We start from the raw sequence: 14,041 nt of genomic DNA on the forward strand, positions 1-14,041 counted from the left end.
TTTATTGCAATATTCGCTTTACTGTAGTGGTCTGGAACTGAACCCACAATATCTCCAAGGTTTGCCTGTATACCGTTGTATATAAGGAAAATGCTAGAAAGGCAATAGGAAGATAGGAAAAGGTTTTCTATGCTGGAAAACTGTTTCTAATTCTTTTTTTTAATGTTTATTTTTTGAGAGAGAGAGAGACTGAGCACTAGCTGGGGAGGGGCAGGGAGAGAGGGAGACACAGAATTGGAAGCAGGCTCCAGGCTCTGAGCTGTCAGCACAGAGCCCTATGTGGAGCTTGAACTTGTGAACCACGAGATCATGACCTGAGCCGAAGTCGGACACTTAACCGACTGAGCCACCCAGGCACCCCTCTAATTTTTTTAAACCATACAATCCAGGGGCGCCTGGGTGGCTCAATCAGTCATGCGTCCAACTTCGGCTCAGGTCATGAGCTTGTGGTCTGGGAGTTCAGGCCCCGCATCAGGCTCTCTGCTGTCAGCATGGAGCCCACAAGGGATCCTCTGTCCCCTTCTCGCTCGGCCCTTTCCCTGCTTGTGCGCTCCCTCTTTCAAAACTAAATAAACATAAAAAAACAAAAAACAAAAAACAATAATAAAAAAACCCAATACGATTGCTCTTTAAAGGTGTGTGTGCACAAACGTAGGCAAGGAGAGAGAAAATGCAGGCAGTGAGGACACCCACACCGAACATTTAAGCTTGCTGAACTTTCCAATCACCCCAGGCAGATGGGACCCTCAGACCCATTTTGGAGACTGGAAACTGAGGCAAGGAGTGGGGAAGCAAGCAGCCAAGGTCTCACTAGCAAGGAGCAGAGATGGGACTCGAACCCGCACCTAACTGACCCAGAAGCATGAGCGCTTAAATTCTGGGCAACCCTACGCACCCAAAACTCCAACGTCAATAACCTTTGACGTTAATGAGGGTTCTTGAAAAGCTTCCTCAAGATACACATCCATGAGACACAACTTTCAAAAGGTACAGCAGAGCCTCCGAAGCGATGCTGATGGGAGCTTAACAAGGAGATAACAGTTCTCTGGGGGAAAAAATACAACTATTGAAACAAAATCTCAATGACAGCATTCTCTTCGCAGAGCGCGATTCACCCCCATAACATATGAATGCCTCTCCTCACCGAAACCTCAGCACCAGTCTGAATAAGGCGGCGAGGTTTCCTTGCACCACTGACACGGCTTGATGAGTGACCAGGCAAGATCTCGGCACATCTTTTCTGGCTGACAAGGACACAGGCCTGGGCGAAGCTCGATTTGGCCGCTACGTTCCCCGGCGACTTACAAACCACACGCCCGGGTGTGACAAGGGAATAAATTATACAAGCAGTGAAGGAGAATGACGTTGGCAAAGCAGCAGCAGGAGCGGATTTGACCCTAGTCTAGCAAAACCCCGCTGCTGTCACCGGCTCTTTCTATACTGCCAAGAGTGGCCGGGTCAAAAATCACATTGGCCCAATTCCAGCCGCACATTTATTCACGCAAAATCTCAAAAGGGAAACCTAACTATTGCCTCTTTTCTGACTTTTTGACAGCCTCCGAAATGAAACCTCAGGGTTCCCCACGGTGTAGTTCACAACAACTCGGGCTGGAAGTCAACTAACTTCTTGGTTAAAAAATGTGTAAACAAAAGATCCTTTTTAGAAATGAGCTTTATTTTCAATGCGACTCAGTTCTGCAAGTCTACAGGTTTACTTGGTTACTTCTTCCTCCCGTCAGGTTTACCTACAAATCAGGATTTCAAAAACCACAACGAACAAATCAAACACCGGCAGGATCTGGGTGCTGACCACCGGCATTTCGTCTTGGCAATAAAAGGCCTCCCTTTCAATGAAGATTCTGTGCAAAATGCTAGATTTCCTCGAGTGAGGCTCCTTGCTTTTCAACCTTGAAATCACTCACTTGAAAATCAGACCCGGAATTCCAAACTTTGAGAACTGGGTCCTGATACCCCCCATGGGCCGAAAATGATACAATTAATGGCCCCAAAAGTGACTTTAACAGAGGGCTTCAAGGCAAGGCGAAGTTTCTCCTAACACCCACATCTGCCTGCTCTGTACCTCTCTTCCATGGGAATCGGTAATACTTCACCCTTAAAGTCCTGGGGATGACCTCAGCTGCACCGAGTGGCCAAGCAGAGCCCATCGAGACAGGAAAGGAATTTGGACACAGGCCCAGCAACAATGAACTTGCTTGTTATTCGTAAATACAGTCCAGTAAAGAGGCTCCATCAAACTCAAAAGCCAACCTTTCTGTTTCAGATCCCTGGATAAAAATGATTTTTTCAAAACTTGGGTAATTGGAACCAAAAAGGATCGTTGTTAAAAATAAACGGAGAAATATCCAGAAATGGGTTTCTAGCGGAAGCTTGGAAGAAGAGGAATTCCAATCTAAAAAAACAATCTAGACATGTTCTTTTATCCGTAGGGAATGCAATGTTATCACATTCCCCTTCCATAAGCCCTCCTCAAACTCCTTAAGTAGTCAGCATTTCAGAGGAGAGACCAAAGTGAAAAGATCTTTGAAAAGAAAACAATGACGTGGCTGGGAAACCGTGTGCAGCTTGGCGAACATTTTTTTCCACCCACCACGAACTTGGGCTTTCTGGGAAGATCGCTGGTTTTCCAGTCAAAACCATTCTTGAAGTCATCAGGAACGGAGGAAGGGAGACCCGGCATCTGGGAAGGTGGTTCCTGGTTCCTGGTTCCTGGTTCCCGGGAAGGCGTATATCTGGGGCTCAGGAGCCAAACAGCCTGGAAAAGTCGGAGGGCAGAAATGTACATGAAGATGCAAACGAAGCAAAGCTATCGCTCTGAAAACACTTTCAGAAGATTTTTTATGTTACTATTAAGATTGTTTTGTATCCTTTATAATTTTGTAAGTGATTTTTCTGTTATGCAACGTGAACATACTTAACACTACCAAACAGTACATTTTATTTTTTTTTAATGTTTTTATTTATTTTTGAGACAGAGACAGAGCATGAGCAGGGGAGGGGAAGAGAGAGGGGGAGACACAGAATCCGAAGCAGGCTCCAGGCTCTGAGCTGTCAGCACAGAGCCTGACGTGGGGCTTGAACTCACGGAGTGTGAGATCATGACCTGAGCCAAAGTTGGAGCTTACCCGCCTGAGCCACCCAGGTGCCCCCAAACAGTACATTTTAAAAAGAAGAAAGCTATTTAACAAAGTATCTACTACATCAGAATCTGTAACATTTTAGCCCATTCTCTATTACTGCCAGTCAGTGATGACTTTCATAAATTAAAAAAAAAAAAAAAAGATATTAACGTTATTCCAGTGAAGGAAATCCTGAATAGGGAAGGCTTGGAAACTGTACAAATGTCCATGAAGTTGAGAATGGGTATGTAAGTTATGATAGAGGTTTACTGGGGAAAACCACAGGGCTGTTAAAAAGATATATATGGTAGGGGGGTTGCCTGGGTGGCTCAGTTGGTTAAGCATCTGACTTTTGATTTCGGCTCAGGTCATGACCTCACGGTTCCTGAGTTCGAGCCCTGCATCGGGCTCTGTGCTGACAGCGCGGAGCGTGCTTGGGATTCTCTCTCCCTCTCTCTCTGCCCCTTCCCTGCTCTCATGTGTGTGCACGCATGCACTCTCTCTGAAAATAAACTTAAAATACACACACACACAGAACTCTGTTACCTTTACGACATTTCTATAAATCCAAACTCTTTCCAAAATAAGAAGCCTTTTTGAAAAAAAGAACAACAGAAAGTGCAGGACCAACTGGATTACAACATATGCAAAAGAATGAAGCTGGATCCCTACCTCACACCATCTACAAAAATTAACTCAAAGTGGATCACAGACCTAACTATTAAAATTAAAACTAGAAAACTCTTAAAAGAAAACTTAGGCCTACAGGTGCCTGGGTGGCTCAGTCGGTTGAGCATCTGACTCTTGATTTTGGCTCAGGTCATGATCTTGCAGTTTGCGAGTTTGAGCCCTGCTTCGGGCTTTGCGCTGACAGCGTGGAGCCTGCTTGAGGTTCTCTCTCTCCCTCTCTCTCTCTCTACCCCTCCCCTGCTTGCATGCTCTCTCTCTCAAAATAAATAAATACACTTAAAAAAAAAAAGAAAGAAAAGGAAACTTAGGCTTAAATCTCCATGACCTCGGGCTAGGCAACAATTTCTTAACTATTACACAAAAAGCACAAGTGACAGAAGGAGAAATAGATTGGAGTCTACCAAAACTAAGATTTCTTTTGTGCTTCAAAGGACACCATCGAGAAACTGAAAAGACAACTCCCAGAATGGGAGAAAATACTTGCAAATCACATATCTGATAAGGGACTGGGATCCACACTATAAAAAGAACTCTTACAACTCAACTAAGAAATGGACAAAGGATCTACACATTTTTCCAAAGAAGATATACAAATGACCCATAGGCACATGACAAGACGCTCGACGTCATTCACCATCAGGGAAATGCAAATCAACCCTTACATCCGCTAAGAGGGCTCGACTCTCATCAAGGCTCTCATCAAAAAGACCGACAATCGCAAGCGTTGGCAAGGGTGTGGGGAAACTGGAACCATCATACGCTCCTGGTGGGAAGGCACACTACTGCAGCGACTTTAAAAAATAGTCTGGCAGAAGCTCAAAAGGATAAATATAGAGTGACCCTAAGACCCAGCAATCTCACTCCTCGGTATTTACCAGACAGCCTCGAAAACGTGGACGCAAATGTTTGTATCAACAATGTTGGAGACAGCCGAAAAATGGAAACATCCCAGATAGCCATCAACGGATGGATACAAAAACAAGCCGAGGCGCAGCCATACAATAGACTATTCTTTGGCCACAGAAAGGAATGCGGTGTTGACATGCCACGGCATGTCGGAACCTACGAGACATCACGCTGAGTGAAAGAAGCCAGACACAGAAGGGGCCACACACTGTTACGATTCCATTTATGTGAAATACCCAGAACAGGCAGATCCATAAAGAAAGCTGGAGGGAGGGGAGGACAGGCAGGAACTGCTTAATGGGTCCGAGGTTTCCCTTTCGGGGGTGATGAAAACGTTCTAGAATTAGATGGCCGTGGTGGTTTCACAACCCTGTGAATATACGACAAAACACTGAGTTGTGAACACCAACTTGCACTTTTTTTGTACTTATTCATCCTTGTTCTCCCTCGAGAATTGGGGTCTTCCTCTCCCCAATACTTCAGTATGAAGATGGCAACGTAGAGAAGACTTAACAGAACGGTTCAGTGAACACCCACATATACACCACCTCCATTCTGCAATTAACACTCTGTTGTACAGGGTACCTGTCAATCTGTCTCCCTTATCTTTGATGTGTTCCCAAGTTAAGCTGCAGACGGTAATACTCTCGGTCCCTAAACCTTCAGGCACGTTTCTCTCTGTATTTCAAGTTTTTCGTGCCTTTTTAAAATTTCCAAAGTAGCTCAGCTCAAGCAATACAGAAGTGGGTGCAGGGAACTGTGAACCATCCCCTCAGGCCCTGTTAACCTCGTCAGCGGTCACAGCATGGTCACCTCTGAGCATGGTCACGTCTGCGGACAGCCTGGAGTAGATCCGTCCAACTCCCTGCCTGGAAGTCTCCCCACACACTTCAGGCATTTATTTAATGTTTATCACAACTGAGGCCAGAGTGTGCATTTAAGTGACATCCAGCCGCCTTTACTTTCAAAACACTCCCCTGTGTAGGGGCGCCTGGGTGGCGCAGTCGGTTAAGCGTCCGACTTCAGCCAGGTCACGATCTCGCGGTCTGTGAGTTCGAGCCCCGCGTCGGGCTCTGGGCTGATGGCTCGGAGCCTGGAGCCTGTTTCCGATTCTGTGTCTCCCTCTCTCTCTGCCCCTCCCCTGTTCATGCTCTGTCTCTCTCTGTCCCAAAAATAAATAAAAAACGTTGAAAAAAAAAATTAAAAAAAAAAAACAAAAAACAAAAAAACACTCCCCTGTGTAGACAGAAGTTTTACCACACCATCAGTGACGGTAGCATAACGGTCGTACGGGCGTCCTTTGAATTACCTGACTATTCCCCTGTTCTTGGACAGTTAGGGGATTTCCAGTTTTGTTTCGTTTTCTTTTTTTTGTAGCAAAAGTAGAACAGCTTTTATTATTTAAAAAGCCTTTGTTACTTTGAACACATCTAACGCCTTATTTATTTTTGAGAGACAGAGCAAGTACATGAGTGGGGGAGGGGGGCAGAGGGAGAGAGAGAATCTGAAGCAGGCTCCAGGCTCGGCACAGAGCCTGATGCGGGGCTCGAACCCACGACCCCAGGATGACGACCGGAGCTGAGGTGATTTCCAGTTTTTTAATATTCTGGGAAAACCGGTCCCTGCCTCCCTGACAGAGCCCTTTCTGAAAAAGATCTTCCCTCCCTGTGGACCCTACTGGAAGAGCTGGCCTAGGTCAGGGGTCGGCACACTCCCTGTGTAGCAAGTGGCACTCTAAGTAGTTTGGGCTTTGCAGGCCAGGCAGTTTCCATCACAAGGTTTCAAGCACTCCACGGTAACCAAAAGCAGTCACAGAAATGGGTGTGGCCGCATGACAATAAAACATCAGGAAAACCAGGAAATAGATACGGCCCAAGGGCTGTGGTTCCCTGACTCAACCTAAGTGATTCTGCTGGCACCAGGACAACCCCAATCTAGTAGGACCTGGGTGACACCAAGCTAGGTCAATCAGGCTCTGCTCTCAGGAAGCAGAATCAGCACACTAGGCTACAGACTAAGCTGGCCTTGGGCTAAGCTGGGACATCACAGAGCCTGAGGCTACTACCATCCTGGTCACCGGCCAGCAGAGGAGCAGTAAAGGAAGCTAGCTAGGAGAGAAGGATGATGAAGCTGCTGGACAGAAAAGAACAAAATGATAAAAACACACCGAGCTCGCCCCTGCCCCAGGACCTTTGCACGTGCTACGTCCAGTGCTCCTGTGCTTCTCTTCGGTTCTGGAGATGGCAAGGCTGCCTCTCGTTCTTTAGGTGTTGATTTACACAGCACTTCTCAGAGAGGTTCTTCCCGACCATTTCCCAAACTGAGAGCCTCCCATTTGCCTCATGAGTGAGGTTTTCCTATTTATTTGTTTTCTGTCCCTGTCCCATCTGCTATACCGTGTGCATTCACTGATGGCAAGGACTATGGCTGTCTTGGTCTCAGCTATAAGCCCAAGGCACAGCCCGTGCTGGATAGTTGTGAAGGAATGAAGGAATGAATGAATGAATAGGTGGGAACGTGGAAAGACCAAGGCTGGAGGAGCACCCCCAACACTGTTCTACCTCCTGTGAATCGTAGTTATGCTTCCCATGCTCTTCTGCAAATCCCCTGAGCTCTTCACGAGCCCTCTTTGTACCCGGACAGGCCTCAACCGAGCTCCCAAAGAGGGCCTCTCTGGGCATACACTGCGGTCCTCATTCTGGGTTCTAAAACACTTTCCAGTGGCACAGTGAACTCCCCCCCATCTCCTAAGTCCTAAGTCCATCCCTAACAGCCACTGGACTGGCACAAGGTCCCCCCAGCAACCCTAAATTCAACATCTCAATTATTCCGGACAGTCGATTTTCCTTCTCTCCCTCTTTAGGGTGAAGCAAGGGACCAGCCCAGCACGGACAAAATGCCAGATTCTCCTACTGTTTTTCCCGAGTCTGTTTACTAGGAGTCTCACAATTCATTAGTAGCAGAATCAAAATTAAGGCCCCGCTGCTGGGAGGAAAACCAATCCGATTAGATTTGTTAAGCCTAATGAGGAAATGAAAAATGGGCACGAAAACAGAAAAAAGTCTGAAACCCTTCTGCTGGCTTCCAGCAGGGTAGGAAGCAGGGACCCAGCAGCACACTGGTCATTCAAGCCACATTTTCCACCCTGGCAGACACCGAGCATACACTAGACACAGCAGAGCTGGCAAGAGGTAACAGGGCCAAGGCTCGAGGGAAGGTATCTCTTGGCAGCCTCTGCTGAGGTACCAGAAACAGCCAGGACTTGGAGAACACCGTGTTCCGGTCAAAGCTCCGGCCTAGACCACAGTGACACAGTCTAACCTGTGTAGACCCTGGTTTCCTCTCTAGCTGGGAGACTTCTTATTTTGAAAGCAGAAAGCGTGACACAAAAGTGCCGACAGAGGAGACAGGGAACGACCACCAGGTGGGTCGATCTGGAGAACGACACTGAGGATGACACGGAAGGGGACAGGCAGGCTGGACTTACACGATCATGCAGAACATCATAAAGACATTCCACAGCGCGATGAAGATGCGGAAGTATCTGAGGCTCAGTAGGAACTCCCGGATGTTGTCACCTGCAAAGGCAGAAAGCATTTTTACAAGCACGGCTCACATGTCTGCTGTCACGGCTGCAGTGTGCTTCTGCGGTTTCCGCCCGCCCCCATCCCACTACCCCACGTTCCGGGGACAGCATGGCTTTCCCTGTGGGTCGCCTCTGCTCCCTGACGCTTGGCATTCTGGCAGTAGCTGCCACTGACCAACCCCTGAGAGCACCCAGTCCCCAGTCTCAGGGAGATTGGCTCAGGGAGGGAACATGTGACCCAAGTCTACCCAATGAGAGTCAGTCCTGAGATTTTTGTCTCAACCACTGGGAAGGAGGCATTTGCTTCCTGTCCATCTTTCTGGGCTAGGAAGTTGTAAGCCCAGTCCTTTGGGTCAGAGATTGACAAACTGTGGCCCATGGACCAAAGCCAGCCCCTCCCGCCTGTTTCTGTATGGCCTGTTAACTAAGAATATCTTTGATACTTTTTAATGGTTAAAAAAAATCAAAGGAGTATTTTGTGAGACACAAACATTACATAAAATTCATATTTCAGTGTCTATAAATAAGTTTTATCAAAATACACCCATGCCCCCTCATTTATATATAGGAGATAAACCTCAGAGCTATTGTGGATTTGGTTCTGGTTCCAGACCACTGCAATAAAGCAAGTCAAATGATTTTTTTGGCTTCCCAGTGCATATAAAAGTTACGTTTACACTATACTATATAGTCTATTAAATATGCAGCAGCATTACATCTAAAAAATAATGTAAATACATTAATTTAAAAATTATTGGTGGGTGTATAGATGGCTTGATGCTTGGTTGAACGTCCATCTGGCTCTTAGTTTCGGCTTCTGTCATGATCTCCCAGTTCGGGAGTTCGAGCCCCACATCTGCTGGGGATCCTCTCTTTTTGCCCTTCCCCTTCACTTGTTCTCTCTCTCTCTCTGTCTCTCTCAAAATAAATAAACTTAAAAAAAATATATATTGCTGGGGTGCCTGGGTGGCTCAATCACTTAAGCATCCAACTCTTCATTCTGGCTCAGGTCATGATCTCAGGGTCTAGAGTCAAGCCCTCCATAGGGCTCCAAGTGGGGCATGGAACCTGCTAAAGATTCTCTGTCTCCCGGGACACCTGGGTGGCTCAGTCGGTAAAGTGGCCGACTTCAGCTCAGGTCATGATCTCATAGTTTGTGAGTTTGAGCCCCGCGTTGGGCTCTGTGCTGACAGCTCAGTCTGGAGCCTGCTTGGGATTCTGTGTTTCCCCCTCTCTCTGCCCCTCCCCTACTTGCACTCCATCTCTCCTCTCCCTCAAAAATAAACACATTAAAAAAATTTTTTTAAAAATTCTCTCTCCCTCTCCCCGAGTGCATGCACACTATCTCTCTCTCTCTCACAAAAAAAAAAAATACTGCTAACAAATGCTAACCATCATCTGAGCTCTCAGCAAGTCATAATCACTGATCACCGAAACAAATAGAACAATGAAAAAATGTGAAAACCTGCTAGAATTACCAAAATACGACACACACAAAGTGGGCAAATGCTGTTGGGAAAATTGTGCCAACAGACTTGCTCGCTCAGGGTTGCCACACACCTTCAGTTTGTAAAAAACAAAATTCTCTGCAAAGCACAATAAAACAAGGTATGCCTAGATTTGCCGTGGCTGCTTTCAAGGAACGGAGCTGAGATGCGGCACCAGAGAAGGTACGACCCACAGGGCACCTGGGTGGCTCAGTCAGTTAAGCGTCTGACTCTTGATTTGGGCTTGAGGTCAAGATCTCCCAGTCTGTGAGTTCCAGCCCCGTGTCAGGCTCGCGCTGATGGCAATGCAGAGCCTGCTTGGGATTCTGTCTCCCTCTCTCTCCGCCCCTCCCCAGCTCGTGCGCACACGTGGTCTCTCTCCCTCTCAAAATAAGTAAATAAGCACTAAAAAAAAAAAAAAAAAAAAGAGACAGAGAGAGAGAGAGAAAGAAGGGATGACCCACAAAGCCTAAAATGTTTATGATCTATCCCTTTACAGAAAAATGTGCCAAGCCCTGCTCTCGGGTCACCTTTGTAAAAACAAGCAGCCTGAGAGTAAAACTAACCCAGAAGGACAAGGAGAGGATTGCATGCAGGGCGGCTGGTATGAGCCCTGAATCCAGGTGTGCCTGAGAACAGTCCTACCCTTGGGAGGTTTCAAGTTGCCTTACCCTTTGGCTGGGTTTTCAGTGTTTGCAGCTGAAAAAGGACACTAATTCAGGCAAGTAAAAGGGGAGCTCTGCTTTGATGATGATTCGCTCTAGTTCCCCAATGCCACAGAACAGAACCCATTTCGAGAGGAAACAGCTTGGTACGATGAGACTCCAGAGATGTGGGTTCCAGAACCCTCCTTCAGGGTTTTAAGTCAATCGTCCTCCCTCACTAATCCTCCAGAATGAAATGAACGGGTCCAGATAGGGTAACCTACAAGCACGCTACCCAAAATGTCATCTCTAGACCACGGCTGTCCATTAAGTACAGAAAATACCAGGCAGGAGCTCAGAAATTTACACGGCCACCCGATATGACAGCCATCTGGCATCACTGCATCATCCAAGCACCAGATGAGCACACAGACTTGCTGAACGCAGCTTAGATGAGTCCGGTATTGTTCAACCCACTGGGAAAGCCACGTGCAGCTCAGCCCAGACTGCAGATGTCAAACGCGGGTCCATCCCCAGCATGTCTGAGAGGCACTGCTCGGCAAGGCCCTTCCTTGAGCCCAGCATCAAAAAACAAACAAACAAACAAAAAAAACAGGCTCTCCTGCCATCAACGGGTGCTAACTAAAGGCCACTTGTTCCAGGAAGCAGCCAAGTGCAGGGGAAACAAGGAGGAACGAGACAGGCATCCCTGCCCTAAGGAGCTCACACGGAGGACAAATACTAAACAAGTAATCACACACCTGATTATTCACCATGACAAGTGCCATGGGAGCATACAAAGGGGGCATCCAACCTAGCCCGTGCTGGGGAGCGGGGGTTAAGCGCTTCGAGGAAGTGTATAAGCTCCGACCTTAAACTTGGGCAGGAGTTTACTGCCCTTCCACACAGGTGACCTTGGTCAGCCCCTGGCCTATAAATGCCCTAGTTTCCTCCTGTGTAAATGGGGTGATGGGCAACTAGGAAGACCTCAGCACAGTGCCTGGCACACAGACAGCTCTCAACAAATGCAGCCACTACTGTATCAGGGGGTCAGCCAGGCACAGGGAGAGGGGCATTTTCTGCAGCAGCAGCAACAAGCACAAGATTACTAGCTGGAAGGAGACGTGCACAGAGCCCCTGATCACAAGGAAGCCACTGTTGTGACTGTCCTTATCGTGGACACTCTCACCACCACCAAGCCCTCCCACATCCTACCCACCCCAGCTCCGATTTAGATCTATAGACCACAGCCCCAGGAGTTGGTCTAGTACCTTCCACAGAGTGGGTAAGCAATATACATATAGCTGCTGAATGAATAGATGTATGAACGAAAGAATGAATGGATGGATGGATGGTCTAGTGACTGAGGGTACAACCTGCGGGGTCCGAAAAAGCCAGGTTCCAATCAAGAGGCTGTCACTGGTTTACTATGTGACCACAAGCAAGTCAAGTCACAAGCCTGAACCTCAGTTTCCACACCTATAAAATGGGAAAATTCCCTTTACCTTTTAGGGGTGGAGACGGAGGGGAAATACCCATAGGAAGCACCTAAGGGGGCAGCCGCCACCAGGTAGGCCCCCAATAAAAGGGAGCTGTCAGACTGTCCTCAAATTCACTGCCCCCTCCTACGCAATGGAACCTATTGCGTAGGTTCCTATCGTCCCTACGCAATGCTCCATCATGGCACCCACCACCTGGTCTGCTCCCTGCTGTGTCCCCAGCATCCAGCACAGTGGCTGGCATGTGACAGGTGCTCAATAATGCTTGGTGAATGAATAAATGTATGGACACAGTAGTCATGTACACGTCTCATGTCTCAAACAGTCACATGAATAAATTCAGCAAGAAGTGTCAAACCTAGGGCCTCCAGAGGCCAGGCAGGTGAAATGATATCACGAAGAGGAGCTGGGACGAGTAGAGGCCACAGGCCCTGCTTCAACAGGGTCCTGTTTTTCTCAACTTCACCCAACAGGTGCCAAGAGGTTGCTTGAACCCTGAGCTGTAGGACGTTCAGATTTTTCTTGAAAAATTTTCTTGAAAATTCAGACAACTGAATTTTTACATGACATCTGATTTATTTGAAAGCTAATGTTGGCATCTAATTAAAAAAGAAAAAACAGGTCTGCAGTACTCTGAAAGCAAAAGCTACTTGTGAGGCTGTTCAGCTGCTCGTTCGTTCATTCATTCATTCATTCATTCATGCTGGAAGACTGGCACCAAAAGGGCACAGAAATGGGCCAAAACAAGTTGGAACAAGTGTGAGGGGCAAATATTAGCCACATGGTATCATACATAAAGGAAAATTCTAACTGTACGAAGTTATATGAGTTCTGACTTATGCGGGGAGGGTTAGCAGGAGAAAGAAGGTCGACAGAGGTGAACAAAAGGAACAGCACATCCTCAGGCCCAACTCTCTCTCTCTCACACACAATCACACACATACACACATACACACACACACACACACACACACACACACACACACACAGATTATTAAAAAGAAAACTGAGTTAGGGCTTGGTAAGAACAAATTGTCCTCTCTGAATGGACCAATTTCAGAGTCCAGAAAGGAGGCCTTACCTGTGCTGGGCTCCCTTGACTCCTCCCCAAAGCCCTGCGTGTCCTTCTTTTTCCTACAAAGAGGAACAGACAGTATCCACTTTCGGTGGGACATAAAGACCACTCAGTCCTCTGGCCCTGACCCTCAGCTCAGGGGGCCTCGGATACCGTTTCAGCTCTAGCCCTGCAGCGGACTTGGTGACCTCGGGGGGTTTAATGCCCCTTTGGACCATCATCTACCGGCCAATCACAGCAAGGCCTGCAGCCACCAAGGTGGAGAGGTTAGTCTGTGGGTACGAAGGAAGGCTAAGAACTCCGGGGGGGACGGGCCGGAGGCTCTCCGGGATGCAAGAAGGGAGATCGCCGGAAACGAAAAGTCTTGATTTCAAGTCACCATGGAGCGCAGGGTCACAGAAGGACAGACCAGGAAGGAGGCGTGGCCAGAGGGCTGGCTGGGACTTGGGGGCGTGGCCTACGACTTGGGGCGGGCTCACGCTCGTGGGGGCGGGTCTACGGGTCCCCTGGGTGGAGCCGCGATCCAAAGCGGCCTACTCACAGCTTAAAGTTGAGCACCGCCCCGGCGTTCATCAGCAGCGTCCTGCGAAGGGAGAATGAGGTTACCTGGGCCTCCCCTTGTCCCTCTTATCCTTCCTACCCCAGCCTCTGGCCCCCCCTAATTACCCGAACAGCAGGATGTCCCCGATCATCGTTACGGCCGAGGCGTCCGTCAGAACCGGAAGCGGAAGCCTCGAAGAGGGAGGGGAGAGGAGCACAAACCGACCAATCTCGAGGCCACGCTGTCGAGGGCTGGTCCAATCGAAGGCCAAGACATGCAGGGTCCCGCCCACTGAAGGCCAGGCCCCTTTAGGAAAGAACAAGCGCCCCTTTTCTCTGGGAGGCCCGGAGGGTATTGAGGAGAGGGCGGGGCGATGGTGTGACGTCACCCGGGGCGGAGTCACCCGCGGCAGTATTAGGTTACGCACTGGAGGCGTGCCGCGCTGGAGTGAGGCCCCCAGCGCGCAGGAAAATTAG

At 48.2% G+C, this 14,041-nt stretch overlaps 1 protein-coding gene across 1 annotated transcript; it reads right to left on the minus strand.

Annotated features, from left to right (window-relative positions):
- Positions 1-1,654: 1,654 nt before the first annotated feature.
- Positions 1,655-13,787, minus strand: SMIM7 (small integral membrane protein 7). Its single transcript, XM_060630557.3, has 5 exons — positions 13,691-13,787; positions 13,566-13,607; positions 13,031-13,083; positions 8,221-8,311; positions 1,655-2,773 (listed from the first exon to the last, which is right to left on the minus strand). The coding sequence occupies exons 1-5, from the start codon at positions 13,714-13,716 to the stop codon at positions 2,758-2,760; spliced, it is 228 nt and encodes a 75-aa protein (XP_060486540.1). The 5' UTR covers positions 13,717-13,787; the 3' UTR covers positions 1,655-2,757.
- Positions 13,788-14,041: the final 254 nt, after the last annotated feature.

The sequence above is a fragment of the Panthera onca genome, chromosome A2, assembly GCF_046562875.1.
Source record: "Panthera onca isolate mPanOnc1 chromosome A2, mPanOnc1 haplotype 2, whole genome shotgun sequence".
NCBI lineage: Eukaryota > Metazoa > Chordata > Mammalia > Carnivora > Felidae > Panthera > Panthera onca.